This window comes from Heliangelus exortis, chromosome 1, assembly GCF_036169615.1.
Source record: "Heliangelus exortis chromosome 1, bHelExo1.hap1, whole genome shotgun sequence".
Taxonomy (NCBI): domain Eukaryota; kingdom Metazoa; phylum Chordata; class Aves; order Apodiformes; family Trochilidae; genus Heliangelus; species Heliangelus exortis.
Genome location: NC_092422.1, coordinates 26,291,401 through 26,318,440, shown reverse-complemented (window position 1 = coordinate 26,318,440; position 27,040 = coordinate 26,291,401). Strand labels below are relative to the sequence as shown.

The window sequence follows — 27,040 nt, the reverse complement described above, 5'->3', positions numbered from 1 at the left end:
TGTTGGGTGCCTCAAGTTCTTGAATCTTCGGAGTCTGGAATACCAGCAAGCCGGGAGGTGCAGCATGAAGTGGCTCCGTACCACGTTTAAATGTTTCCTATTACATGGACACAGACCAGAATAGATTCTCCAGAACTCTGCTGAGAGCATTTCTGCTCTTCCCTGCCATGCCGCGTGTAGGAGGACTGTTTAGTCCCCAATATCCAACAGGGAGCACAGAAATGAGCATTACAAAGAAAGTTTTGTGCAGCTCCTTACCAAGACTGGAAAAGTCATCCTTATTTACAAACAACGAAGTTTCCTTCCACACATGCAATTGGCCATATAGAAACCTGTTCACGGAAGTACTGGAGTTAAAAGCTCAGCCCCAAGAGTTTTGAGAGGATTAATAATTGCATAAAGCCTCAAATACTTACCAGAGCTAGATGTTATCCATAACATACCCTTCAGACAAGTTATTCCTCCTATGTAGTATTTCAGCATGTAGCCAGGAAGAAAAGTTTTACACACTCTGACAGCTTTCCATCACTTTTCTGAAATATGACAAAGGCAATCTGAACAATGCTATTAGCACTGATGGTTTTTTACTAGTTATTACCAACTCCAAAACATTTAATACCTAGACTTTAGTTATTTGCAAGTGCTCCAGGTTAATGTTTTTTACACATTTTTCACCCTCAGTTTTGTGGCACAGAAAATATGCACACTCAATTTTTTTACTGAAAGAATTTTTTATTAATAACTAAGAATATGAACAACAATTATTTGGATTATAAAAACTGACGAGCCTGATTTCTGTTACTGTAGGTAAATCCAACTTTTCAGTCTCTGTGTTTCAGGGCCATTTTAAGTTCTGACACCCAGTCTGGGTCATCTTCCTCGAAGTCCCTAAAAATAGATTTCAAAATGTTATTTTGCCAAGTAAAATACAACCTTATGAATATTTATTTGTTTACCTTTTTTCCCCTTAAGTTACCCTACAACTAGGAGAAATCATGTTAAAAATATCAACACAAGAGACTTATTTCCTGTGTGATCCAAGGAACCAACAGATTCTCTTTTGAATTTACCCAGGTAAGTTTTATCAAAAGCAAAACCAAATGCACACACTAAGAGACTGCAGATGTGTTGATATTAACAGCTTGCAGCTGGACTTCAGTAACATGCTTAAGTAGTTCACCTCAAAGTACCAGAAAAAATAGTAAGGTAAACTGAGATTCTGAGATTCCCAAAAATATCCTCAAAACATACATCTGTAAAATACAGTATTTCTGTTCAGAATGTGTTGATGCTCTTTCAAAACCAGGAAAGGTGAGCCATGAATGTCAAGAAAATAGAAGTTAATGAGACACATTTGTAGAAACTTTTCAAGTAGGTACCAAAGTGACTTTACTGCACTATGCATGGAAGAGTAGGAAGACTAATACACAGACAGAGCAAACATGCCACTAGGCAAGTATATCTGCCACTGGTTATCTGATTTCAGGGTTAGAGTACTAACGATGTTTCATGCAAAAAGACCACCTTTCACTTTATTGTGGTCTAATCTCATAATATTTTCATTTTTGCAAAGTCATTACTAGCCTATCTGCTAATAACAAGCAACATTTTTACTCCCAACACCACCAATAGCTATAAAAATAGCAAAGAAAACCAGTAAGATATCAAACACTACTAAATATCATTACATAAGAGAGGGATTGATTTAAATGTTGATAAAAATACAGATTTTTTTTTTTTCTTTCAGGCAATTGTCTTTGGAAAACATCGCTTTGAGGAACTAAAGAAAATAAAAACTCAAGGATGTAATTTGGACATACGTGTCATCTTCATCAGATCTGGGCTCATGTCTCTCCAAATCTATGACAATTGCTTCATATTCACCATCAACTTCATCAGACACTTCAGTTTCATCAGAAAGTGGACCTCTGAATAGATTTTCAGAAGCTTTGGAACATATGAAAAATGAAAATGTCACCAAAATCCTTGCATTTAAAGAATAAAATTACTAAGAAGATAATCTTTCTTATTTGTCCCTAGTTCTTAGCAGATTATAGTACAACCTGTTACGTGTTTTAAGTGGGGAGCTGAACTAGCAATGCAACTGCAGTGATGAGCAACAGTTTATGACAGTGGCTGTGCATACCTACATATTATAGTTATCTTTTGCCATGCCACCTTATCATCCTTTTTTCAAGACAGGGCATAACTGATCTAATGAAGGTGTATTTACCTGATGGGGCTACAGCCTCGTTACTGCACCTCCCTAAAGCACACACCAGGCTGCTTAGCAGGATGGAGGCAGCACAGCTCTGCTGTTGCTGCATTTTTGTCACAACCTTATTCAGCTGTTGAGCTGCAGGTGAAAGTTCTTCATACAGACATGTAGTGGGGATCCTACAATTAATTATGAATTCTCAGCTTGGATTTTTGTAATCCTGCATTTCATTTGGGAAACTTAAAAAAACCCAAAGCAGCCTGTTGTGACATGAACTCAAGTGCACAAGCTCTATACACAGAAGTTATATATGTAAAAAAAAAAAAAAAAAAAAAGGCCTTTATTAATAAACCTATTGCAAAAATACTCACCCCCACACTGGGGATTTACCTGGTTTATAAATTGTGTACGTTTTAAATGCTAAGCTGACATCTGCATTACTGAGAATGTTCATCAGGGTCTGAGGAGCTTCCTTGTTCCACTGCTTACGTGGCTTATTTCCACTGTAGTTTATAACACAGCCACCTAGGCATAAAATCATTAATTTACACTACTTAGACAACATTGCATTACCACTCAAAACAGCACATTAGGAGGAGATTTGGTAGGATAATTTCTTAGCAATTATTATTATTTTATATAATGGTATCTGTGCCTTTCATCATTCTTTGCATTCCTCCTGTCACAGAAGACCACTAAGAAATTCTCTTCAATATGGCAGACTTTAAGTCTTTGTTAAAATATTTTTAAATTATTTTAACGTAATTTTAAATATGCCACATGACATTTTGCCTTCTAAAATCTGGTATTAGCTGAATTAAAAGCACGTTTAATCGTATCTTACTTTTTGCCTCCTCAAATGTGTAGCTTGAAGAAAGCAAGGATGCATTTTCCAGGACATCCACTACAGTACTGGATACCCTCTTTTCCCATTGCTTCCTATGGGGATGTGAGAAACCAGTAACTCCTGGGAGGACATCAGAAGTTTCTACTGTAATTGCAACAACAACAAAACAGGATGACCACCACCACCATCTAACTTGATTTTCTGTGCACACAAACAGAGCACTTCACTAACAGTGCTTGATTCTGAGGGTACAAGTCTGTACCCTCTGTGCTCTGGTTAAGAGTTCCCCATATATCTACCCTATCCCAAATGTTTTCAAACAGTAATTTTTTAAACCCTTTGCCCACGTGTTTATTTATTTATTTATTTAATATCTTAGATTAGCAGTAAGAATCAGTATAATTGCAGAAATAACAGACAGTGACATGGCTCTGTAGGTCCAGACTTGTATGCTCTACTTGTTTGGATCACTGACATTTAGGTATCACTACATAAAAAGAAATGCATCAGCCTGAAAACGATAAAACTTACCATCTTCATCAGATTTCCTTTGTTCCTCTGTGCCTTCACTCAAATCCTTAGTACTCTTCCTTTCTAAGGCACTATGCCTGCTTCCATCTTTACTTTGCTTCGATAGAATAAAGACTGTTAATTTTTCTCAACTGTTGTTGAGAAAAACAAAGCAGTTTTATTAACATGATGGCATTAATTATTTTAATTTTGCTATTAAATGGCTGGCCTAAAGATCTGAAAACTAAACCCCTGACACCATGAAGCCCTTTGTAATTGCACTGTATCTATTCCTGCACTACATTTCATACTGCATGCCCATTTTTGAAAGACAATCTCAGCTTTGGAAGCTAACCATAAATGCAGTTCACTTGATGCAATTTTTGGCTTTATTGTTTTACATTTAAGAACAGCAGCAATATAAAGATAAATGAGTCATTTTCCTAGTGAAAACAAGATGCACCCAAGTATTAATCTTCTCAGACTGACAAGTCTATTGGAAGAAGAAAAAAAGCCCTACTGGCAACGTTTTGAAAAATACTCTCAATATGGCTGAGCCAGGCTGTACTTTAATGTATCCTAAGGTGACTTCTTGGACACCTGTAACTTATTTCTGCTCACCTGAAATCTCACATGGGCCCTAAAATCTAGTGAGGATTATGTCCAGACTAGATTGTTTCCACAGAAGCCTTTTCAAAATACATCCCTAAAGCAAAGACAAGGCATCAATTTTTGCATTATGCTAAAACTGAAAAAATTAAGAGGGGTTTTTTGTTTTGGGTTTTTTTGGTTTGTTTTGTTTTTTTTTTTAAATTTTTGTTCTTTTGGGGGTTGTTTTGGTTTGGTTTTTTTGACAGGGCTATAAGGAAACCCTCTTTGGAACTAAACTGAATTTGGGAAGCATTAAAAAGTTACTGTTGTGGGAAGTGCACAGGAAAACTCTGCAATTTGAGCTCAGATAACAACTGAACTTAGCAGACTGATCTATGGTTTAGTCTACTAACAATTTTCCAAATGAGCTTTTCTGTAATATCAAACATTCTGAATTACTACAAAATAAGTACTATAATTATATTTGAATACTTACTCTATTTTCCTTCTTTTTATTTGAGCTTCCACTGGCCATGACATTACCTGATACATTAAGGAACAAGTTTAAGTGTTAATACCTTTAGTTAATAACTTTTTTTGTGGTCAAGTTTTATTCCAGAAGTACACAAGCAACACCACTAAACCAAGCAATAAAAATTATGTCAAAACTTCTTCACACCTCTGTCAACATAGCTCATTCTCAACAGGGAGTCCCTGTACTATTCAGATCCAAACACACACAAATTTTCGTGTAGCTAAATTTATGCAGAAAAATAAAATCAAATATTCTCTTTTAAAATTAAATAATAAAAATACCTTGCTTCACCATATTCTACAAACAAAAGCACTGCCATATTTAAAATATATGCAACAGCTAAAAGTTTTGGTCATTTACTCATTTTAATATTGAAATGTTTAATTGTAGCACAAGTCTTAATACTCACAATGTACATATAGTACCTCTGCCGTTTACTTCTCATGATGGAATATAAGTTACATTCTCCAAGCATTCTTTCATACAAGTTCAATAGTACAAGATTTCAAAATAATTAATAGTAGATTTGGCAATGTAATACTAATATTTTATAACTGTATTTAAGATGTTACAATTCCAAGTCATTCCATCATGTGTTACATCAAGAAGAACATTGCTGACCTACCCTTTGGTCTTGTATTGCCTTCATGTTTCTTGGTTTCCCTCACTACCTGCTCAAACTCCTTTGTCACCTGGAATGTGTATAGAGAGATGCAGTACCATTTTAACCTTTCTCAAATTACAGAATATGCTATTTCTTAAAAACAGATTTACTATACCAAAAGCACTGTTACAGCTAATGGCTAACAATATCTAATTTTAGCAGCATCATGTCTATATTGGCTCTGGGGAGCAGCCTCCTGGTATCTGAAGATCTACAGGAAAGCTGAGGAGGGACTTCTTACAAGGGAATGTAGTGACAGGACAAGAATGAATGTTTCAAGATGACAAGAGGGTAGACTTAGATTAGATATTAGGAAGAAATTCTTTACTGTGAGGATGGTGAAGCACTGGCACACGTTGCCCAGAGAAGGTGAGGATGCCCCATTCCTGGAAATGTTGAAGGACAGGTTGGATGGGGCTTTGAGTAACCAGGTCTAGTGGGAACTATTGCTGGTTGGAACCAGATGATCTTTAAGGTCCCTTCCAACCCAAACCATTCTGTGATTCCATGAGCATTCAACTTTTCTTTTCAAACGTTGCCCTTCTAAAAATTCAGTTTTCTAAGGAGTCTACAACTGTATTTAAAGTTTTTACAGTAGGGCCTACACAACACTAGATTTCATGTTCCTATACCCTAACAAATTGAAAAGATACTGCTTTAGTATCTAAAATGTAGATACTATTGTTTAAATATAGAGACAAAGAATATACTGTACCTCAGAAGGCAAACAATTTTTTATAAGTTTGGTTAAACAGCTTCTTGCAAGAATAGTACTGGCAGATGGACGACTCTTGGGATTTCTCTTAAACATCTGTTTTATTAAGTAATGAAGTTCATAGGAATAGTGAGATGGTAGTGGATTGTAGGACCCTTTGCATATCTTAAGGATGAGATGTTTCCAGCTATTTGCTTGAAACTGCATTAAAAATAAATGAACATTAGGGTGCAGAGTTTAAGCATAAGGTAAAAAGAAGCTGAAACAATTTAAGAGCAACTTAAATATTTATGATACAAAAATGCATGGTATGTATCAATGTAGACTCACTATTAATATACTTATTGGCTCCCAGTTTGATTAAGTTTCAGGGCCCTAGCTCAAAGGTGTTTAATGAGACTGTGTGAAAACATCTGTAGCATTTCTTTACATTTTGTAAGGTTACTGCATAGGTACTTAATTTGTTAACAATGACAAAATAAAAAGAAAACATCACAGTTTGCATAAAAAGTTTGACTAAAACCAGATCATAATGGCCACTGCAAACAATAGCAGTTAGAATTGTTTTAATTTGATTTTTTAATGAATTTACAAAATTTGGATCATCTTAGCATCCTTTACTTGATATACTTGAGGTCAGAGTCAAACTGCCACAGTGAAAATCCAGGAAAGATGAAGACTTTGATTACACACTAAAAAAAAACAAATAATGAAAAATAGCTTATTGTACAAATATCCACTGGCAAATCTACAAGAAATTGCTGAAGTTCTTAACTTTCCTTAGCTGCCTGTTAACCAGTCTTCTGACAGGACTAGAGGAAGTGGCCTGAAGTTGCACCAGGGGAGGTTTAGACCAGATTAGAGGAAGAATTTCTTTACTAAGAGAATAGTCAGGAGCTAGAACAGGCTGCCCAGGGAGATGATGGGGTCACCATCCCCAGAGATATTAAAAACCATGTAGATGAGGCACTTCAGGACATGCTATAGTGGGCATGGTGATGTATTCCATTGATATGATCTATGCTATGCTATATCATATCATATTTGGGGGGGTGATGTTGATTGACAGTTGGATGTGGTGGATCTTCCAACCAGGAATTACTGCTTCCAAGCACAAGTCACCAAGCAACTGCAGTATCAGCATGGACAGCTGTAACAATGGATGGCAAAAGCCTGAGAAAAAATGCCTGAGAGGTTCTGTCTCCCTGCAGAAAGTTTTCTTGCAGTACTTGGGACTCTTGTCCCAAGAGAAGCTCAGTGCATGGACAGTGACCTGTTTGATTTGCAGAGTAAGCAAACAGGTGTAACACTGATGCAATGCACAAAACTGCTTATTGCTTACTACATGCAACACAAGTGTGCACACTTGCACACAATCTGATTTCATTATCAAACATTTTCAGTGTCCTCGCCTCCATCTTGTGATCATCTTGATCCTATAAAAAGCAATGCTCATTGCAACACCCCTGTAGATACCTGGAAGCCATCTGGTAGCTGCTGGACCCCTTAATAAGCCCCAGATCACCTCACTGATATTGAGGAAAATTGAAAGAAAAATATTGTTTTCTAACAACTTATAGAACTGAGTGTTTTACCTGGGCCCAACAGGCTCTAGGATCTGCTAAAAACAGAAGGCATGTAGTGGAGAAGGGACGTGGGAAGGGTAGAGCAATACCTTTCTTAGAAGCAGCAGCAAACATGTCAGTCAAATACATAAATGCCTGTGACTCCATCAGACTACAGCTAACTGCTAATTAAGTTATAGGGAATGCCAGAACTTTTCTGATAGTACTGAAGAGATACTTACTGGATGTTTAAGAGTGCACAGCTCATAGAGTATACATCCTAGAGACCATATATCACTGTATGTATGGAGAAAAATGAAATTTTCAGCCAAAATTTACAATTCATTATGTGTACACAACTGAACTTAATGTACTAAAAAGAAATGCAGATAAAAGACAATACAATTATGAGTTTAACCTCTGCAGTGGCAAAGATCCTGCTGATTTTATTCTACCCTTCTGTGAAAAAGGTTGACTGTTTAACAGCTGTGGTTGGCTTTTTATTCCTATGTCTCTTAACCAATTTGCTGCAACATTTATTCTTCTGCACCTGAAAGCCTGTGTATTCCATGGCCCTTAACCTCAGATGGCAGACACACACAACCCGAATTCTGATGGCTGGAATTTTGGCCTTGCCAATAAGAATTCTCTGACTGAGAAAAAACCCATCATCTTCTACCAAAAGTGAGTACTGCCACATGCACAAAGACCACCTGATCTTTCTTGCAAGAGAAGCAGAAAAAAAATTAAGCATTAAGAGGTTTCTTCCTTCCAGTGGCAAATGAGTCACTTGGTTCAGGTACAACTAGGGTCACTGCAGAGATCTAGGGGAGGGGATATAAAATTACTCAGTGGTTTGGAGTCTGGGAGGAATCTATGAAGAACATATTCTCAAGATGCTCACAGAAGTTGTTGCATAAGGACCAAACTAACTGGGCTACTAACTGTACAACTAAGTCAGTTCTGTATCCTTTATCCCTATGTTATCAATACTGACAAAAAGAGCTTAAAAAATAAGACCAGCCAAAAGATACATACACATACATGCTTATGTGCTTTTTATCTATGTATTTATTCTCCTAAATGCACCAAGAGGTCTGCAAAGTAGTTTTCACACTTTTAAAATTAAACATGTTGTACTCTCAGTAACACAAGTAAAGAGGGATTTATGGTTTTTCATCTTAAAAAAAACCCTGTAATTACCTCTTTCTAAGTATTTTTTAGCTCAGACAACAATAAAATGACGTACATAAGTCAGGCATTATTTGTCTGAAAACATGAATACCTTTTGTTGTTGTATGGCATGTTCTCCCAAATTTCTGGAGGTACATAATAAGGAGTTCCCACATATGTGCAAGCATATGACAGGGGACTATTGAAACGACAAAGAAGAAATGCAAGATGAAAAGTAATGACTTAAGAACTCTGTACTACTTTTCAATGGTAAAATAAAAGTTTACAGCACTGAGATCAGCAAGATATCCACATACTGTGCAAGAATTCGTGCAGATCCAAAATCTCCCAATTTGACTTTGCCATTCTGAGTGAGGAAGACATTCTGCATTTCAAGAGAAGGACAGATTAACTTAAATATTCTTCTATGAAACATTTCTGCAGTTTGCATGTAAATAAACCCCAACACTGTGACAACGGTATTTTATCTTTATATTTTCTTTTACTTGCTTCTCTTAACACTTCTACTAAAAAAAAAAGTTAAGAACTGTGATGCATTTAAAAGGAAATGGAAAAGACTGGGCCTAAAGCCCCAGTATCAGAAGCAGAAAGTTTAGAAATGCCTTAATCCCTGTGTTGTACTCAAACCACCAAGGTGACATTTTCCTATGAATTTCTATGTTTCTTGTAGGTAAGAAAGGAAGGATGAGAGACATGATATTTACAAAGTGCATACCCTGTGCACATTTTATACCTCTGTTACTGTTTTAAAGTATATGCAGCCTCTCACAAGCTCCACATCAGCAATGTGGATATGAAGGGTATAGCTATAATTAGGTGATGCTTATGCCTACAATATTATGTCATTCTATACACTCAACTATTTCATTTACTTAATATTCTTCAGCATAAATGAAAAACACAGCCTGTAGCAGTAACAGGAAATTATGAAAGACGAGGCTGAAGTTCTGCATGCAGAGCAGAGTTTATTAATGGCAACAAAACTTTCTCTGTTCACCTTGGATTTGATATCCCTGTGCAACACATGTTTATCATGAATGTGCTTCACACCCAGGCACATCTGCACAAACCAGCAGAGAATCTGAAAAGAGTAAATGAGAGTTACAGAAGCTCGATGCTGCCTGTAATTAATACTTTACTAATAGATTAAAAAAAAGACATTAAGAAAGAAAAAAAATGTTCAGAGTATCTGGCACTAAAAAGTAACTCTAGCATAATGGCTTCCAGTCAGCATGAAAGACTGAGTTCTTTAAGACAAAGTATATTTTAACATGGCAGAATACATGTTTACTACTTGGGTCTAGAAAACCCTAAAAAATACTTGACAATGAAGGTCGGGAGGCACTACATGGCACTTTATCTAATGGTCATTTTATACACAATCCAATTACAGTATCATAATAAATAAGCAAATTAAAAAAAAACCAAAACACAACAGAACAAACCACACTGAAGTAAAATACTGCTTCTAAAAGGAAATATATTCTTTAAAAAAGTACAAATTAAAGATCTTATAGATGCTTGGCTGATCTCCTTATTAGATTAGGTGAGGATTCTGGTCTAACTGAGATGATGCTTTAACTAAGATGATGGCAGGAAGTGGTTTTCCAGTCACTAAAATGTCACTGTGGACCTTTTCCAAAGTAATTTTATAGCCTCTGTGACAAAAGGAGTTAATACCTGTTGAATGGTTTAAACATTGAATTGCTACATAAAATGAAGGCATTTAGTCTCCTGGCTAGTTTCATTCATCTTCCCAGACCAGAGTGCTTTATTTACTTTTCATTTGCAGTACCTTTTACTGTGCTTTAAATTCTGATTGAAATTTGTATTAAATTTTTATGTAATTGCAGAAATAGACACATCAAGACATGACCCTCTTTTTCACACTGCCTGCATGTTTCTCAGATACACACAGGAAATTCTTTTCTACTCCTTTCAGTCCAATACTCATCTTTTTCTGCTGGGAATTATCAATGAAATAATGCTTCTATTTTATTTATAAGGATCTTTACTTCATTTAAGGTACTTCAAGGTGTTAATATACCTATAATTTGTTTTATGTGTCAGTTTGCATAAATAAGGAATCTTAGATCCTTGGTTCAAAATGCTGTTTTTTTCTTACCGTATCTTCAGGGAAAAACTTTCCTCTTTGGTGTTTAATCTTTTGCATTAGATCTCCATCATCACAATATTCCATCACTATATACAGATGTCCATTAGCTACATTTCAGATAATTTGAGATCAATTAGTATTTTCATCAGGATAAGTATATTATCTCTATAGTAAAGCTCCAACTACATGATATGTATTATACATATAACAAGGAATATGTACTTTGTTTATAATGCATTCTAAACAACAAAAACACATAATCTTGATCTTTCAGGAGTATGCAATTTTAAACAAATAAAGATTTTTAGAGCTTTTGTATTTACCTTCAAACGATTCTTTATAGGCAACGATATTTGGATGTTTCATTTTAGCCAAAACAACTGCTTCCTTCCTAGAGTTCTCTACACCAGATGAAGACTAAAGAAATAAGTACACTTATATAAATTTCACACTAGCAAATTTATACATATTCACACAATGCACCTCACTTTCGAAAAGGGGAATATTTTTCAGAATTGTTCTTCAGTTACTTAGGAAGCAATTTAGAAATTTATTTGTTTTTTTTAACAGGTAGAAATATTTCTTTTTTTTTAATTTGAGAGTATCTTTTACCACTTTAGTTAATTACTTTACGTTAAAAGCACAGAACTATGTAACAAAGCAACACACACTGGCTTTGGAACAGCTGACAGGCTACATTGCATTAACCTGGTATAAAGCTGAGAGCCCATGTATTAACTGAGCTTCAGCCTCCATAAAGCCTCCCATTTTGTGATTTTTTTTGGTTAGCTAAGTGCCATTACCAGCAATACTATGAGGCTAATTCCCTCATCAAGTGTTGCACATGAAATCTGCTTTCTAATTATTTAATTGGCAATCCAGCCAAGGGCATAAGGGAAACAGGATTTTCATTCTAAGCACCTTCATATTTGCTGCACTTCCCAAAATGGAGTCACACACTCTGAAACAGATCAGATTTTGCTACTTTACTCACTATCAAAAACACAGTTCTCTAGTAGATGTATCATGCAACTGCTTAACACATAAATCTCTGAGCAAAAGTATTCAACATTGCAAAAACATATCCAGAATTATGATCTACTATTTTATTATTTTTTTTTGTTAAATAATGGGTGAGCTGATATACCTCTCATACTTACCAGAGGCAGTCTTATTTCCTTCATTGCATACTTCTGGTCACTGATTCTATGATGAACTAGGAGAGCTCTTCCAAAGGAACCCTCTCCCAGTACTTTCAACACCTGATATTTTTCCATGCTTTATAAGCCTAGGTTCAACACTTCTCTTCACACACTCTCTTTCCCAGGATGACCTGCTAAGCTCTGTCATGACCCTGATTCATTTTTAAAAATTTGTTAAAATTATCTGCATGAGGAAAAAAAACCACAAAATAATGAGAACACCATAAATAAATGATAAATATGATAATAAATAAGTGATAAATGTGGATACCTAACAGATTGCCAACATTACCACAAATGTAATTCCAACCACTGTGATTTTGCTAAAAAATAAAAAACACCTTCAAAAAACACCTCAAAGTATAGTACAGAGCACCTTTGCATTTTATTTATTTTGAATGCTAAAGATCTTTGAAAATGTAAATTACAGCCCTACAACCTAGCATTTTTTGTTACCTGCACTTCTGCCGGTGGTTTCATAATGCTAAACAAAACTCAAAGACACAATAATATAAACAATATAGTTCAAGCTTCCAGTGACAATTCTCACCAAAAAAAAAGAAAAAAAAAAGAGAAGCAGGATCAAACTGGGAAAAGTTACGGGTGTTCACATGTAAAAAGCTCAATAACTGGCAGAGGGAATGGAATGGAATGGAATGGAATGGAATGGAATGGAATGGAATGGAATGGAATGGAATGGAACAGCATAGGCTCAATAGGAAGGGACCTTACAAAAATCAGCTGTCTGATTAGTTCAGGACTGATCCAAAATCATGTTGTTAAAGCATTTTCCAAAACACTGACAGGTTATGGGCACCAACCAACTTTCTAGGAAACCTGTTCCAGTGTGTGACCATCCTCTTGGTAAAAAAACCACAACCACAAAATGTTAGGGGTTGGAAGGGACCTTCAAAGCTCAACAAGTCCAACCCTGCTAGGGCAGGACCACCTAAAGCAGGTCACACAGGGATGTGTCCAGGTGGGTTTTGAATGTCTCCAGACAAAGGAGGCTCCACAACCTCCCTGGGCAGCCTGTTCTAGTGCTCTGTTCCTCTCACAGCGAAAAAGCTTCTTCTAATGCTTACACAGAACCTCCACTGCTCCAATTTGCACCCATTACCCCTTGTCCTATCATTGGACATCACTGAGAAGAGCCTGGCTCCACTCACCCTTGATGTTTATAAACATTAATAAGGTCGATGATGCTTCCTCATGTCCAGTCTAAACCTCCCCTGGGGCAGCTCGGAAACGTTCCAACACACCCTGTAACTGGATCTACAGGTGTTCTTCAAAACGTAGGGTTTTTTAAGTTAGTTATCCATGATTCAAACATCACTTTATGTATATACTTTATGTATATAACTGTGGACACATGGTGTTTCAGTGGGCTGGTGAGTTGTTACGAGAAAGCATCTCGGGGCTTTACTGATTCTGAAAGAGTAATATGCCATTTACAGGCTGGAAAATAAATTGCTCATTAAATTGAAAACACTGAAAGCGCTTAAGTAATGACTAAAGATGGTATTTTTTAGGGGAATGGGCACGCTCAGGTCGTGCTTCAGGGCAAACACATTTTTCAGGGGAGAGGTGTGCTTCAGGATCAATGTGTTCTTCGTGGAAACTCTCAGTATGGCACCGGTTACCCCTTGTAGCTACGGCTCCGTTTCCTTGAGACAGGGAGAGGAAGCCCAAGCCCGCCCCGACCCCTCCAAGCCCCGCAGCGGCGATACTCACCTCACGGAGCCGCGCAAACACCCAGGGCGCCTGCGGGCAGGCCTTCGGGCACGCCCGGCTATTACTCCACGGCAGGGCCCCGCAGCTCCGCCATCCTCCCCACAGCGGGCGGGGATAGAGGCGGAGGGCCGGGAAGGACGGTGGAGGGCGGGAAGGGCGGCGGAGGGGAGGGGAGGGAAGGACGCCACTGCCTCAGAGGACCGCCCCGCCCTCGTCCCCGTTGCCGCCCGTCCTCTGAGGCGGTGCCGGGAGTGGCCGTGGCGGCCCAGCACTCCATAAGCGGTGCTTGCTGCTTGTGTTCCCCGGGACGAGGTTTTGTGGCTAATTGCGCGTATTTTATTGACAATAATTAGCATTCCCTGGTGCCCAGCACCTCCAGTGAACACCTCAGGAGCCGCTCTAAACTCCCCAGGAAACAAAAGCCAGGGTGAAAATCCCTGTTAAGGGTTTAATAGTTGGTTTCTCTAGTGATGAGCTGATTTATGGTAGATAGTGCCAGTGACTGAAATAAGTGAAGCCTTAGGGCACATGAATTGTGCTTGAACTTTGTCCTTGTTATCTATTAAAATGTAATAGGTAAGGAGTGCAAGTAAAACTTGTAACTAGAGGATATTCTATAACAGATTAGAAAATTACTCAAGAGGCAAAACCATCTCAAGCTGCTTGTAAAGCACAAAATTCTTGAGCAGGTCTGTTGGCAGAATGGTTTTTACTATTTTTTCCATGCTGGAAAATGAATTTCCAGGTTAAAAAAATAAAAACAATGCCCCTGAGACTGACTTCACACTGCCCCAGTCACTGCCCATGACAAAGCAGAACTGACAGAATGCATTTGCCAGCACAAGACCGTAAGATGAAGCAGAGTTAAAACCTCCACAGCAGAGCACCAGAAGTGCCACCCTAAGCCATGTACTGATGCATTTGATCCTGTGGCCTTGTAGTACCACTACTAGCAAGGGTTAAACAAAGCCCTAAGTAGGTAAGTTTTGAGCTATTCTTCTGCAGCTTTAATCTCTCAAGTGAAAGATAGGCAAGATCAGGACTAAACTTTGCATGTCAATGGCCATGAGGGCTTGAGGCAGTGAGACCAAAAGATGGACAAAATGCTTGCAACAGCATTCAGCAAGAACATCAACAGCAGAAGAGTCCTAAGGTAAACTCGGCCTTGGAATGAGTAGAGGGCATTTACCCCAATGACAACCAAAGACCACCCAAGACCCCTGCATATGCATGGTCTTGTTTTGCAACATCAGCATTATGCTGATAGGCAGGATTTAATACGATGGATAAGGCCACATAGGCTGATGATGTAAGATTCAGCATATAAATATGTGAAGTTTTGTGAGCAACAGGTTACTCAACTTGGGAAACATTACCCAAGTGTCCAATTCTGCACACAACTGAATAAAGCAATGTCTCCTTCCAAAATATAGTCTGTGTTTTGGCAGTTTGGTTAAAACAGTAACACTACCAGTGGATGCTTGGACTTGCCCATCAGTGATTGAGGGGGTTTCTGAAGAAAATGTAGTGCACTTATAGTCTGATCTCGTTGTTAGATGCAGATAAAAGTTCCTTCTTCAAAAAGAAGATTCTCGTTAGCTGTAAGGTCCAAGATCTGTATAACACTGCAATCTGAACACTAAACTAAGGTTTAAGTTATGGTTCATTTAAACTCTGCATAGTGAAGATATGGAAACAGCTTCTGCTGAATGTGAAAAATGTCATTATGTTCTCCTCTGACAGCTCACTTCCAAGAAAATACTAAAATAATTTTATGAATTCCCGTCTCAGGCCTACAATTAGTTTCCATCCTAAAGCCCATAAATCAAGAACAAATACAACTCAGTTGATTAGTTTAATAAGTCTAGCATATTACAGACTAATGCAAATCAACATTACAACACAGTAATTAGAGTATCAAACCTCATCTAAGGGAGATTACTTAATCACTAATAATCCCAGTAACTAAAGGGATTAAACTCATCTTTGTTGAAATACACCCTAAAAATGGATATAGCAGTTAAAACCTAGTGTACACATTACTAAGCTGGTTTCTGTCTTCTAAACTAAATGTTGCTATGGTGGGCATTGCCCTATTGCAATGCCTGTGTCATTTCTGCTTAAATTAGAAGTTGGACTGTGCAATTATAATGAATTAATAGGAATTGCAACAGGAAAACCATAGTTATTAGCAATATACTGAAAACTGTTATATGATGTGTTAAACCTAGTCTTTAATTCAATATTTAATAATATTGAACATGAACTGATGTTTGTAAGAACTAAACCAGACCAGATTTACCACGATTTTGAAGAGTAGAAACGTAAAAGCTCAAGTTTAGCGACTCAGGCACCCATGCAAGTTTTAGATAACTTCTCTTAAAGCTGCTAAAAACACCCACAACTCTCCTTAAAAATGATCCTATCCTTAGCCCCTTGTAGCTTTAATACTACTTTTTACTCTTCTACTTCAGCGTTTGTTTCTTTGAGAGCCTTGCTCTGTTTGTGGACAGATGCAGTGGCTTTTGATTCCGGTTCTTCCAGCTGTTCTACTGAAGAGACACATGGATCTTCATCTTTAACAGAATCTGACAGCTTACACATCTTCTCCCGAATGCGTTGAGAATATCGCAGAGGGGTTACAATTTTCAGGTCTTTAGCACTGGAGTAGTTTGTCTCATGTTGCATCTTCACACTAAGGGAAAAAAAAAAAAAAAAATCACTAAACACGGGTACACAAATTGCTTCTGTAGCATCTACGAGAAACAGCAAGTCAAGATTCCTATATTCAAGTTCCCACAGCCAAAGAAAATGGGAAACAGGCCCTCTCCCAGTCATACTCTTCTTGGACAAAATATTTTAATTTGGAGAACCTCCTGTAAAGAGTTTCCAAAGGAAGACTCCCCTCCATTCAATCAGGGAGAAGTGCTCTTTCCACTGTGAGGGACAGTGGTTTCTTAGAATAAACCTTATGACAAAAAATAAATCTAAATGTTAGTTTTTTCCTGAGATTACTAGCCAAGATTTTGCCTCAAGATATAATTAAGACAATCTTTAAAGGACAGTTACATCTTGTTAACTTCTGTATTGTATAACATCTACATTTGATAAACGGAGGACTGAAGACACCTTTCTCTTTACTTAGGTCAGGGCAGAACTGCTATTTCCATGTGGGCTCTGGGAGTGGACCCTAAATCTCAAGTCTTTGCCACAGAACATTTTGGTTAGTTTGTAGTGAAGCATTCAAAAAGAATCACAGTTTAAGAAAGAGAAATTTATTTAACAATACTTGTTTCTGAAGGAAGAGAAAGCAATCCTAAGTTCCTGAGGGCTTTTAACTAGGTGTTCAGAAGTGCAGAGCCTCCCAGTTTCAGCAGGACAAAAACACTTTCAATTGTTACCTTAAATAATCTTACCTCTCCAAGTATGGTGTAGTAGGTAGAGTGTGTCTCATTAAATAAGATGTGTTATCCTCCCTCTCAGGAGAATTAACTGCTTGAGCTCCATCTTTTATCCCATCCTCATTCTGCTCTTCTGTTTCCCCTTTGCCTTTCTTTTTTGTACGTTCTTTAGTCTTGTGCTTTTTATTCTTTTTTGGCAAGATCTCTTCTCTTGGTTTTACCTCTAAATTAATTTCTTCTTTTTGGATCACTTCACTGCTAATCTCTGTCTTCTTGTCATCACTCTCTGCTTTCTGGTCATTATCAGAGCTGACATCCTTGATGGCCTCCTCAGACTGCTCTACAGATGAACTTGGCTCCTTGCTGGCTTCAACGATATCATTTAAATGATCTTCTATTACAGTTCCCCCTAAAATATTAACATTGAAGTGTAGCTGTAATTAGTTACAACTCAAGAGAAAATGCTTGAGAGAGAACTCTGAAACCTTAAAGCTTTACATGAGAACAAAAGTTTAGTTGAGGCTCAGCCACAGCAGTTTGTTACTAATAATTTTAGTCACCTTCAAGAACCTACAACGTGAAAACTCAGACTAAGTTCATCCTGAGAAGTCATTCTCCTCCTTCTCAAGTCTGGCAGGTCTGAAGAAGTATTTCAGTAAGTTTATGGGATCAAATTTTTGTCAGGTTACTTTATATTGAACAGGAAAGTTCAACTAACAGCAACTTATGGCAAAACTACTTTACTTTGCTTCCAAACCCAGAGTATTTACCCCCTCTAGCTGACACTATGCCATAACATGATCAGGCACCTGCTAATCAAGTGGTTTGTGTCAAAGAGGCAAATGATTTTTAGCTCTTTATCAAGCTAAAATAGCTGGACAGCATTTCTAGAGTTTAAGTAGTACGTCTGAATATGAAAACATCTCCACTACTCATTTTAACATGCCCACAATTGAAAAGGATTAGTTAGCCAAGCTTCTTTTCAAAGTCAAATGAGTACTAAATTATCACAGAGAAGTTTCCATAAAATGGAATTTATTGTAGGCACAAAAAGTTTTAAAAATTAGCTTGTATTGTCAGTTAAGCCACACATTTAACTAGAATAGACTACTGAGACTTACCATCCTTAGACTCAAAAAATCTTTCAGCTTTTTTCATGGTATCAATTAGAGTATGTCGGAGTTCATCTTTAGGCTGAAAAAAAAGTTGCATTGTTTTAAAAAAACAGCTCCAAACAGTTTCAACTTATTTGGTATAACAGTTGCAGGGAAAATGGTACAGACCACATGATGTTCATATTACAAATGCTTTACTGAATGCTATTGAGACACAAATCAGAACACACATGAATCCTGTATTTTCTGTATTTGATGTACTTAGGGCTATTTGATGCCCTGAAATCTTACTGATACTAAAACACAAGAGTTAAGCCTGCCAATAAATGTAAAATTGAGTTGTTTTGAGTTTCTAGTGCTAATAGAAGGCTCAGTCCTTAATTTCTTCCAGGAGGAACATCAATGTATTTTGATGATCCTAAGGCTTTCTTCTTGAAAGTAGTATCTAGAGTGGTTAGAGCAAAGCAAATTTTTTTTTTTTTTTTTTAGTAGGTCACATGACTCTCCTGCTATGGAAAAAATTATTAAAAACAGAAGTCATTGGTATTTATTAATAAATACAAAGGCATGAAATTATGGTACATTTCAAACTTTAAGACAAGCTGCTCACCATTGCTCCTGCCAAAATGGCCTCCTCAAAGACAGCAATAAGTTTTTCAAGAGGGCCCATCTGTTCAAGACGCATACAGCAGATCCAATATTTTGCAAGCTTTTTTGCCCCAGGAATGCTCTGTGTCAGATCTTCCAACATAGCACGTACTTCATCACCTTGACATCCCTAAGGTCAACACAAAAGCAGAGATTTAAATGCAGTTCTGTATTTTAGCTGGTTTTGAACGAGAAAGAAGGCATTTCTTATTTCTTTGGAGAGTAACCCTGAAAGCTGAAGGTGGCCAGTGTTTCCAAGACTGAAGTATGAACTTGAGCAGAAGAACAGTCATTCACCTATTCTTCCAAATGAGATGTATACAGTATTGTAAGTAGAAGAGTAGTAGTAGAATGCATAGACATCTTCAGAACTATTAAAACAGACCTTTTCAGAAATCCAGGCAAGTTTCTGCAAGTGGGAAACCGTTTTAAATTAACTACTTCATAGCCACTCCTTACATTATAGCTATTCTACTTTATTACATTACTATTATTGCCTAATCTTATTGGGTAGCTCAGTATGTTATTGAAGCATACTGAGAACTTATTTCTTCAGGTGTAGACAAGAAGCTATGATATTGCTTAACTTGGAGAGCAATTAGTTCTCTGCATCCGATTCACAGGTCCAGCATGCCTGGACTGGCACAATTTAGGAACCTATATTACTAGAATGTGGTAGGGAAGGGACTGAATACCTGTTCAGTTAACTGCAGACATTCAGCAAGAGTCTTGTTGACCTTTTCACTGTTTAATACATTCTCTAAAGAATCACCAGAAGAGAATTTTTGTTCTTCACTTTCAGACTGGGTTCCCAGAAGCAAAGATAAAGGAGGCCTCCTCATCACTCTTCCTCTAGATGCTCTCCATTCATCCAGGCGAGCTCTGCATTTAAGCATATTATTAGCTGAAGTGACAGGTGTTTTATTTTTTGTGTTGACTGACACTAGCTGGGGTAAGTCATACAAAGACATGCTTTCCAGATAGTCTGAGTCCTCTGCCTTTAATTCTAAAAGGAACAGAGCTGCCATTAAGACCTGCACGGAAACTTCAGAACTATGCAATTCACTATCTGATTTAGGTATCTATCAGGTCAGAACATTTCAACCTTCCCCCCTCAAGCAACAAGACACTTAAGGTACAGAGCCTTTTTTTCAAGAGAGAAAGCTTCTGATTTCCTATCACAAAGCTTTTAAAATCCTTAACTGATGTGTAATTCAGTCTTCATATATCTTCCATTTCAACCCCATCCCCCCTTGTCCACCAATTTTTTGTTAAATGTGGCTTTCTACAAGGAGCTCTACCAAGAATACCAAATAATTTTAAACTTCACATCTTCACCTAATCAACTGGGCTGCATTCACCAAGCTGAAAAACGTGCTTGACAAGTGCTCTCCCTTTCAGCCCATAAACAAGTTCACTTCTATAGACATCCCTTAACAGCCTTTTTTTTTTTTTTTTTTTTAAAAGTAGTGGCATGCATATGCAATACATCTACAGGATCATCTGTCATGCTTAAGGCTGTCACAACACTTATCCTTAAAAACAAAGAGCTTGAGCAATACCTGTTTTCTGTTTGTAACTGCTCAGGACAAACAGTAAACCTGAAGACCTACTGAATTAGTCTGAATCCTGATTTCACTCAGCATTGTCTACAATTTTAGTCTGCTGCCCTTGGGCATCAAAAGTCAAACACTCATTTCTCTTATTTTTCAGTGCATATACAATAAGAAATAGATCAAAATAGGTATTTAACGGAAAGAAGGTCTAAATACCTCCCAAGATTAAGCTACAATGGCAATTCAGTTACCTTCTCTCTTCTGCAGACTCTTTTGACAGAACAGATTTTCTGTTGCCATTAGTTCTAGAATCCTGTCCTAACTTTGTACCAGGAACAACAGAAATTGATTTTGCTGGAGCTTCTGCTCTTGCATCTGCACATTTCTTCACTCCTACTGTTCTGTGGTCAGAAATGTTAGAAACTGACTTTAGTGGCTGTGGTTCCCTTCCACTGATCCTTTTCTGGACTGCAACCTTCTTTGGTGCTACAGCAGATATCAGTTGCCATTTATTCAGATTGGATTGTGAGCTTATAGCAGCTTTGTCTGGTTTGCTCCTAAATGGGAGAACATTTGGTTTCACAGAATTTCGGTAGTTTGTGACTTCAATGGTCTTCAGAACTATGCCACCATTTCTCGTGGATGAAGAATTTGCTGCTGGTTTGGTGGCAGATGGAAGAAGCTTCTTGTCTGGCAAAGAACTCTTTCCCCCCTCATTTTTTGGTGCCTTTCGGAAGGAGTTTATCTTGGATTGGATAACTTTGCCACGATATGTACCAAGCGCTGGTTTCTTTGGTAGGCTGATATTTATATTTTGTTTTTCTGCAATCAATTGCTTCTCTTTTCTGCTCTTTAATTGCAAAAAGGTCTTGCTGAGTGACATATGCTGAGATTTTATTTCAGTGACCTTATGATCCTCAGGGTTATAATTTGTGCTCGATGCAGAATTTGTCAGTGTGATTGTGGAAGAATTTAAAATGACATCTTTTTCTGAGGTTCCACTTGATTGATCCCATGACAGTTTATTAGCATTCTCTTTATTTTCCTGAAATCAAAAGCATATTTAGAGATGTTAGAGGTACATTCATTCTGAATGTTACTTGCTTTCAGAGGCTTTCACTCCTTTATAGGACTAAGGTGGTTAACAGTAAATGCCACCTTAAAAGCATCTACAAAAGTAGCGTATTTATACTGAGCAGAATATTTGTCAACTATTGCAGAATACACATTAAAAAGATGAAGTAAAGTTTACTTAAATTCTACCTTGGAAGCAAGAGGGCCTAACTTGGGGCCTACGATCTTCGTACAGAAACAAAACTCTCAAACCACTTGCTGGCTTATAACTGCAAAAATCACCTTCTAAGAAGAATCATAAAGTAGAAACTTGTTTTGGGCCATATATAGTAAGAGGTTTGCATACATCACTTCATGGCAGCACCATTCCTGCACTTAGTGTGGACAGCTAACACGAGGTAGCAAATAAAGCTTTTAATTAGTAGATTAGGGTAAGTTTCCAGAAGAGGGAGAATTTCATACTAATGAGCTGTAGGATGATATAATTGATGGGTGGCCTTACTACTCCCTGAAACTCACAACCATATGTTCTCAGCATAACCCTAACCCAAAGGCCATGAGAATGGGGACCAAGTCTTTTTCTCTAAAAAATATTCTCTACAGCAACTACTTCAGCATTGTCGAAGCACCACCTTATGGAAGACTGAAAGATTGAAAAGGAGAAAGAAAATGTGCATGGCACATGGAAGTCTGCAGAAGATGATACTCTTCTCCTTTAAGGAAGATTCCCTTGAATTGTAGCAAAACTACACTGCATCTCATTTCCTGGTCTGTCATTCAGCTTAGAAGATAGATTTGACCAAGTCAATAACTAGAGCTTGAGTAAGAAGGCTGATATTTAAGGAAGCTACACAGTTTAACTCAGCTTTAAAATCACATACAACGCTAGCACAGGCCAAAATGTCTCCCTTCAGGAAATTTCTATAAATAAGCCAAAAAACACAAAACTTTCTCACTTTTAGAATTTTTCTTCTCAGCACTCATTTTTAAGGTTTTTCTTTCCTCCTCAGATGACCTCACATCTGAAATCTTTTGGAACCTAAACTTAATAACCATCTAATATAAACACACGTTTTGTGTCTTTTTTTCCCCACCTCACCTTTCCCTGAGAACAGGTCTGGTGAAGAATCTGTATTCTGCTATTTCTAAATGGTACAACCATGTTCATCTTCATTCTACAGAAGTGAGACACAATGCTATAGGGAAACATTTCCCTGAACTCTGATTAGTTGCTAGCATCTACTCTTGAATACATTAGATTTGCCAGCATCACAAGTGAAAAAATCACACACATTCAAGTTTTGTTAGTTGCTTGGTTTTCTTCCAAATATTAGAGTACAAAAGAACAATTCCCTACTCTGACCTTTCTCAATTTTAAATAACTTGCCTTAAGACTGAAAATATATTCACAAGTTCTCAGAGTCTCAAGAAAAGTTGTTATAATTTAATCATTATTTGAGTAATAATGGTATCCCTCTTTAACCTCCCCTCTCCAGTCAGGTACAAACTAAATATCAATATGATCCATTACATAAAGTAATGCAACAGCTCTACAAAAAGTCTATAAGCAGCCACTGAATGACGTTTTAACAATTACATCTCTACACTTGCAAACATCCCATGCTTTGGAAGTTATGTAAGTTAGCTACAGTTTAACTGAGTGGAAAGTTGTAACCACACCGAGTGCCATGAGTATCTGAGTATCAGGCAAAAACTTACCATTTCTGGCTTTGGAGATGTTGAGAGCTGTATTTTATCTTGCAGCCTATTGCTAGTTGCTCTCCTAGTTCTGCTACTGGTTAAAAAAGAAAGGACATCTTAAATAATGCTGCAACATAACAAAGGATGTATTTTTAGAGCTAAGTTCACATGGTCGAGGTGGCAGTCTGCAGGCTGAGTTCTTTTCTGTTCAGCTTGTATTCTTACTCCAGAAAGAAAAGAAAAAAAAAGGTTAAGCAACCACTGATCAGTGGCCACACTGCAAAACATCCCTCTTGCACCACAGAGAGATGGTTAACAGAGAGGAAGAAAAGAGAACAGAGTCTATTTACTGCAGATGCCATTCTCACGCTCAAGGATGGGCACAAACTTGTCTGGTCTGATGCACGTGCTGCAGAAGGTCAGGTTTCTAAATGCTGCATGGAGAGGGAAGAGGGAGCAGCACAAGGAGTTGTAGCTCAGCTACTGCCATCATCAGAGACAAGCCTGAACAAGGACACATCATTCCTAACACCCTGACAGGTTCCAAATCCTGCAGTCAGGCACCAGAGCTGGCACCAGACTACCCAGTAACAAAACTGCCAAGACCAGTATTGTCTCCTAGCAACTATAAGAATGTATTGACAGCTCAGAAGAAAAACATCTTAGTTTAAAGTTACAAAATCCAGATTATTCCTCAAATGCTTCATGATGCATTGTATGAAACATGCAATGGAAAATAAACATTCCAGTTAGCAACTGATAGCTTTGTATCAAGCTATTGTCTGAAAGCTGAAAATGATGGTACATTGGTGAAAATAAATAGTGACTTTGAAATGCTGGAGAAAGCAGCCTGAATCATGCTGCTTTCACCTCCATGTCACCTTTGATAGAGAATACATATTAAGGCAACTGATCAGAAGTTTGAGTCACTCAGGTTGGAAAATACCTTTAAGATCTGCAACTGTTAACCTGTTAACACTGTCAACTCCCCCACTAAACCATGGAATTCCATAGAGAAGAGACTGAAAGCAAGGAAAAGAAAAGCAAATCAAATGTTAAATTAAGAGATGAAAGGAGATGAGCCTGATTCTCTAACATAAGACAGCTTTCTACAACATGAAAGTGCTGCCTTTTCCTGCTGCACAGTGCAAGTCTTATTATACTTATCCTTGTCATTTATGTGCATTTTACAGTCAAAAGTTGTTGATAGATTTGTACTAGCAAGTAGCTCAGTGTTGTTGAACATGGGACATGCCACTTAGTGTATACAAAATGGGAAGCAGGAGTTCCCATTCCTGTTACTTACTGGAAGGTCTTATACTAGATGTACAGATCTTAGACAACAGCAAGAATAAAGTTTAAATACAAGTCAATAAAAAGAAGCACAACTAGTTTAAGTGATGTGTCCAAATTCTGTTTACAGATCATTATGCTTGGCTGCTGGCCATCACACAGGCTAGGTTTTATAACAGTATATCTGCTTTTAGCAGAAAAGCATGGATCTTGTAACTATAAAAACACAATGACCCTAAAGTAAGTGGATTATAAACACATGCAGCATAGCCGGAGTTGAAAGAGAGGAAAAAAGTTATTTGTAGAAACCAGGCTATAGAGGCAAACAGCAAAGTGATATCTGAAATAAGAGCTCTGACAGGAAGGTATCCTGTTCTGTCTCCGTGTCTAAAGAAGCAGATAACATACTTCATAAATTGCATCTGTTATGCAATAGGTTAACAAAAACTGTTAGTATTTTTAGGAAATCCATGAGGCCACCAGTCTTATCTCACCTTTTGACTGAGGTAGGTTCTTTGCAAGAACTGTTACTTATGTCTTTCCCACCAACTATGAACCTTTCTAAAGGAATGTAAGCCATAGCAGATATACTACCTGATAGATGTCTGGTTTTCTTGAATGGGTACACCAGAGAAGGTCTTTTTTCTTGATAGATACTCTTCAACTTTTTGTCGTCTTTGTTCTAGGGAAGTTAAAAACGATGCTTATTACACTTCCAGCAAGCACAGCTTTCACTTGAGACTGTAGCAAGGTAAGCACAGCACACATGAAAAGCACTATGCACATGAACCTAACTGACCATCTCTAAAATAATTTGCTCCTCTTCACTTGTCATCTGGGCATCTGCACAAGTGTTGTATTAATAGAAACATTAATAACACCACAAAGTGGCCTTGGAAAAGGTCTTAAACCAACTGTTACTGCCTTAAACAGAAAGTCATTCCGGAACAGGACACTATTTCCCATGTTTTCACTGGCTGCACAGTCTTCCATCCTTCATAGGACTACATTGTTGATCTTTTTCAAAGATCTTTCCTTGTTCCTGTAGGGAATTAGTGATCTTAGCTAGCTAGAAGCAGCTGGGGTAAGATGATACTGGGACCCACAGCAAGCTCAAGCATCCACACAGCCCATCTGGACAGTTAAGACTCCAAGTCTTACAACTGCTTCACATATAGGGTGATGTGAATGCAAGAAGTCAAAGGCTCAGAACAACAATTACTTTGTGTCATTCAGGAGCTCATGGCATTGTACCATCCTCCATCATAGGCAGGCTCATTCAGGAGTAGAAGCCTGAAATTAAATCATTTGAATCTATTTGCAAGTGTTCATTATCTTTCATATTTTGTCTTGCCCATTGGTCTTGATTCACACTTGATAAATACTTAGTAAATACATCTCTGCAAGATCCATCAGCATGAGGTTCCCTCAGTGCTAAGATATTGCTTTACTAGTAACATTGAGACAGCAGAAATTGCTAAAACATTGTAGTATTTGAGGACCCGAATTTTACTTCTGAGAGGAGCTAAGTACTTGATTACATACACTCCATGGTAAAAAGTTGTCATCCCCAAGAACAGAGCAATCACCCCCAGAACTTCCCAAGAGTATGGCAGAACTAAAAAGGGCGAGTTCCTGTGTGGGGTCACACCAAAGCCTGAAATAGACACCCAGCAGAATGGATTGAGACTTCGACTTACTGCAGCGCTGCGTTTCACTGAGGATCTCGTCCTTTTCAGCGCAGCTGTCCAAGCCCGTGGGGCAGTGCCCATCACCTGCGTGTAGCAGAGCTGTGACTGCCTGCTCAGCACCGAGCTCAGCCTCAGTCCTGGAGCCTCCCAGGCCCCCTCTGCTTCAGCAGCCCCGGTCTGATCACAGCAATACAGCCCCTCTGGCGTGCAGAAGCCAAACAGGAGGGGGACAGTTCCCACCGCTGCGGGCGCTGCTATCAAGCCCTCCCCGTTCCTCGACTGCACCTGAGTCCCTTGCCCTCTCCCCCCGGCTTCTCCCTCTCCCGCCGCGGCCTCACGCCAGTCCAGTCGGGGCGGTACCGGCGGACAGCCCTGGCAGCGAGCTCCTCGGCTCCGCGCGACCCAGAGCGCCGGACACTTCAACCCCCCGCTTTCCCCGGCTCTTCGTCTCCCGATGCTCGCCCCGCCGGCCTTACCTCGGTACGCCGGCTCGGACCTACGGCTGGCGGGGAGCTGCGGAGAGGCAAAGGTCGCCATGGTCGCCGCGGTCTCAGAGCGGTTGGGACCGTTCGAATCCCCCGCGGCACAGCGCCGCTCTGATTGGCCCGGCCGCGGGACTTGAACTGACCAATGGCGAGCGGGAGGGCGGCGGTGCCGGACCGGCAGGGGG

General features: G+C 38.4%; 2 protein-coding genes and 1 long non-coding RNA gene across 9 annotated transcripts; 1 reads left to right on the top strand and 2 right to left on the bottom strand.

Moving 5' to 3' along the window:
- Positions 1-721: 721 nt before the first annotated feature.
- NEK3 (NIMA related kinase 3) lies at positions 722-14,033 on the bottom strand. 4 transcript variants are annotated; one of them, XM_071738473.1, is made up of 16 exons: positions 13,892-14,033; positions 12,116-12,341; positions 11,279-11,372; positions 10,965-11,062; positions 9,837-9,920; positions 9,136-9,203; positions 8,931-9,017; positions 7,888-7,942; positions 6,081-6,281; positions 5,327-5,393; positions 4,663-4,709; positions 3,597-3,693; positions 3,063-3,209; positions 2,609-2,743; positions 1,821-1,947; positions 722-888 (listed from the first exon to the last, which is right to left on the bottom strand). In XM_071738473.1, exons 2-16 carry the CDS (start codon positions 12,230-12,232, stop codon positions 822-824), a joined length of 1,491 nt encoding a protein of 496 aa, XP_071594574.1. In that variant the 5' UTR covers positions 12,233-12,341; positions 13,892-14,033; the 3' UTR covers positions 722-821. The 4 variants fall into 4 exon arrangements, with proteins under 4 accessions (XP_071594574.1, XP_071594585.1, XP_071594596.1 ...); XM_071738484.1 differs by having other exon boundaries at positions 737-888; positions 3,063-3,206; XM_071738495.1 differs by having other exon boundaries at positions 737-888; positions 3,063-3,185.
- On the top strand, positions 882-2,020 carry LOC139793591 (uncharacterized). The gene is made up of 2 exons (XR_011724662.1): positions 882-1,074; positions 1,748-2,020. It is a non-coding gene; the product is annotated as an uncharacterized lncRNA (long non-coding RNA).
- A 1,700-nt stretch (positions 14,034-15,733) lies between the features above and the next one.
- Positions 15,734-26,963, bottom strand: CKAP2 (cytoskeleton associated protein 2). Of its 4 annotated transcripts, none has more exons than XM_071738420.1 (10): positions 26,847-26,952; positions 26,380-26,454; positions 25,271-25,361; positions 23,405-23,480; positions 20,863-21,656; positions 19,751-19,937; positions 19,018-19,185; positions 18,414-18,486; positions 17,308-17,701; positions 16,309-16,586 (listed from the first exon to the last, which is right to left on the bottom strand). In XM_071738420.1, exons 1-10 carry the CDS (start codon positions 26,905-26,907, stop codon positions 16,349-16,351), a joined length of 2,157 nt encoding a protein of 718 aa, XP_071594521.1. In that variant the 5' UTR covers positions 26,908-26,952; the 3' UTR covers positions 16,309-16,348. The 4 variants fall into 4 exon arrangements, with proteins under 4 accessions (XP_071594545.1, XP_071594521.1, XP_071594531.1 ...); XM_071738430.1 differs by having other exon boundaries at positions 25,274-25,361; XM_071738444.1 differs by lacking the exon at positions 26,380-26,454 and having other exon boundaries at positions 15,734-16,586; positions 25,274-25,361; positions 26,847-26,963.
- Between the last annotated feature and the right edge of the window lie 77 nt (positions 26,964-27,040).

Coding starts and splice junctions, on each gene's coding strand:
- NEK3 (XM_071738473.1), bottom strand. CDS start 12,232: ATGGAAAAATATCAGGTGTTGAAAGTACTGGGAGAGGGTTCCTTTGGA. Junction 9,921..10,964: donor AGTTTTTCCCTGAAGATACG/GTAAGAAAAAAA, acceptor TACTCTTTTCAG/ATTCTCTGCTGGTTTGTGCA. Junction 3,694..4,662: donor ATAAAAAGAAGGAAAATAGA/GTAAGTATTCAA, acceptor ATTCTATCGAAG/CAAAGTAAAGATGGAAGCAG.
- CKAP2 (XM_071738420.1), bottom strand. CDS start 26,907: ATGGCGACCTTTGCCTCTCCGCAGCTCCCCGCCAGCCGTAGGTCCGAG. Junction 21,657..23,404: donor CATCTCCAAAGCCAGAAATG/GTAAGTTTTTGC, acceptor TTTTGATTTCAG/GAAAATAAAGAGAATGCTAA. Junction 19,938..20,862: donor GAGTCTGCAGAAGAGAGAAG/GTAACTGAATTG, acceptor GCTTAAATGCAG/AGCTCGCCTGGATGAATGGA.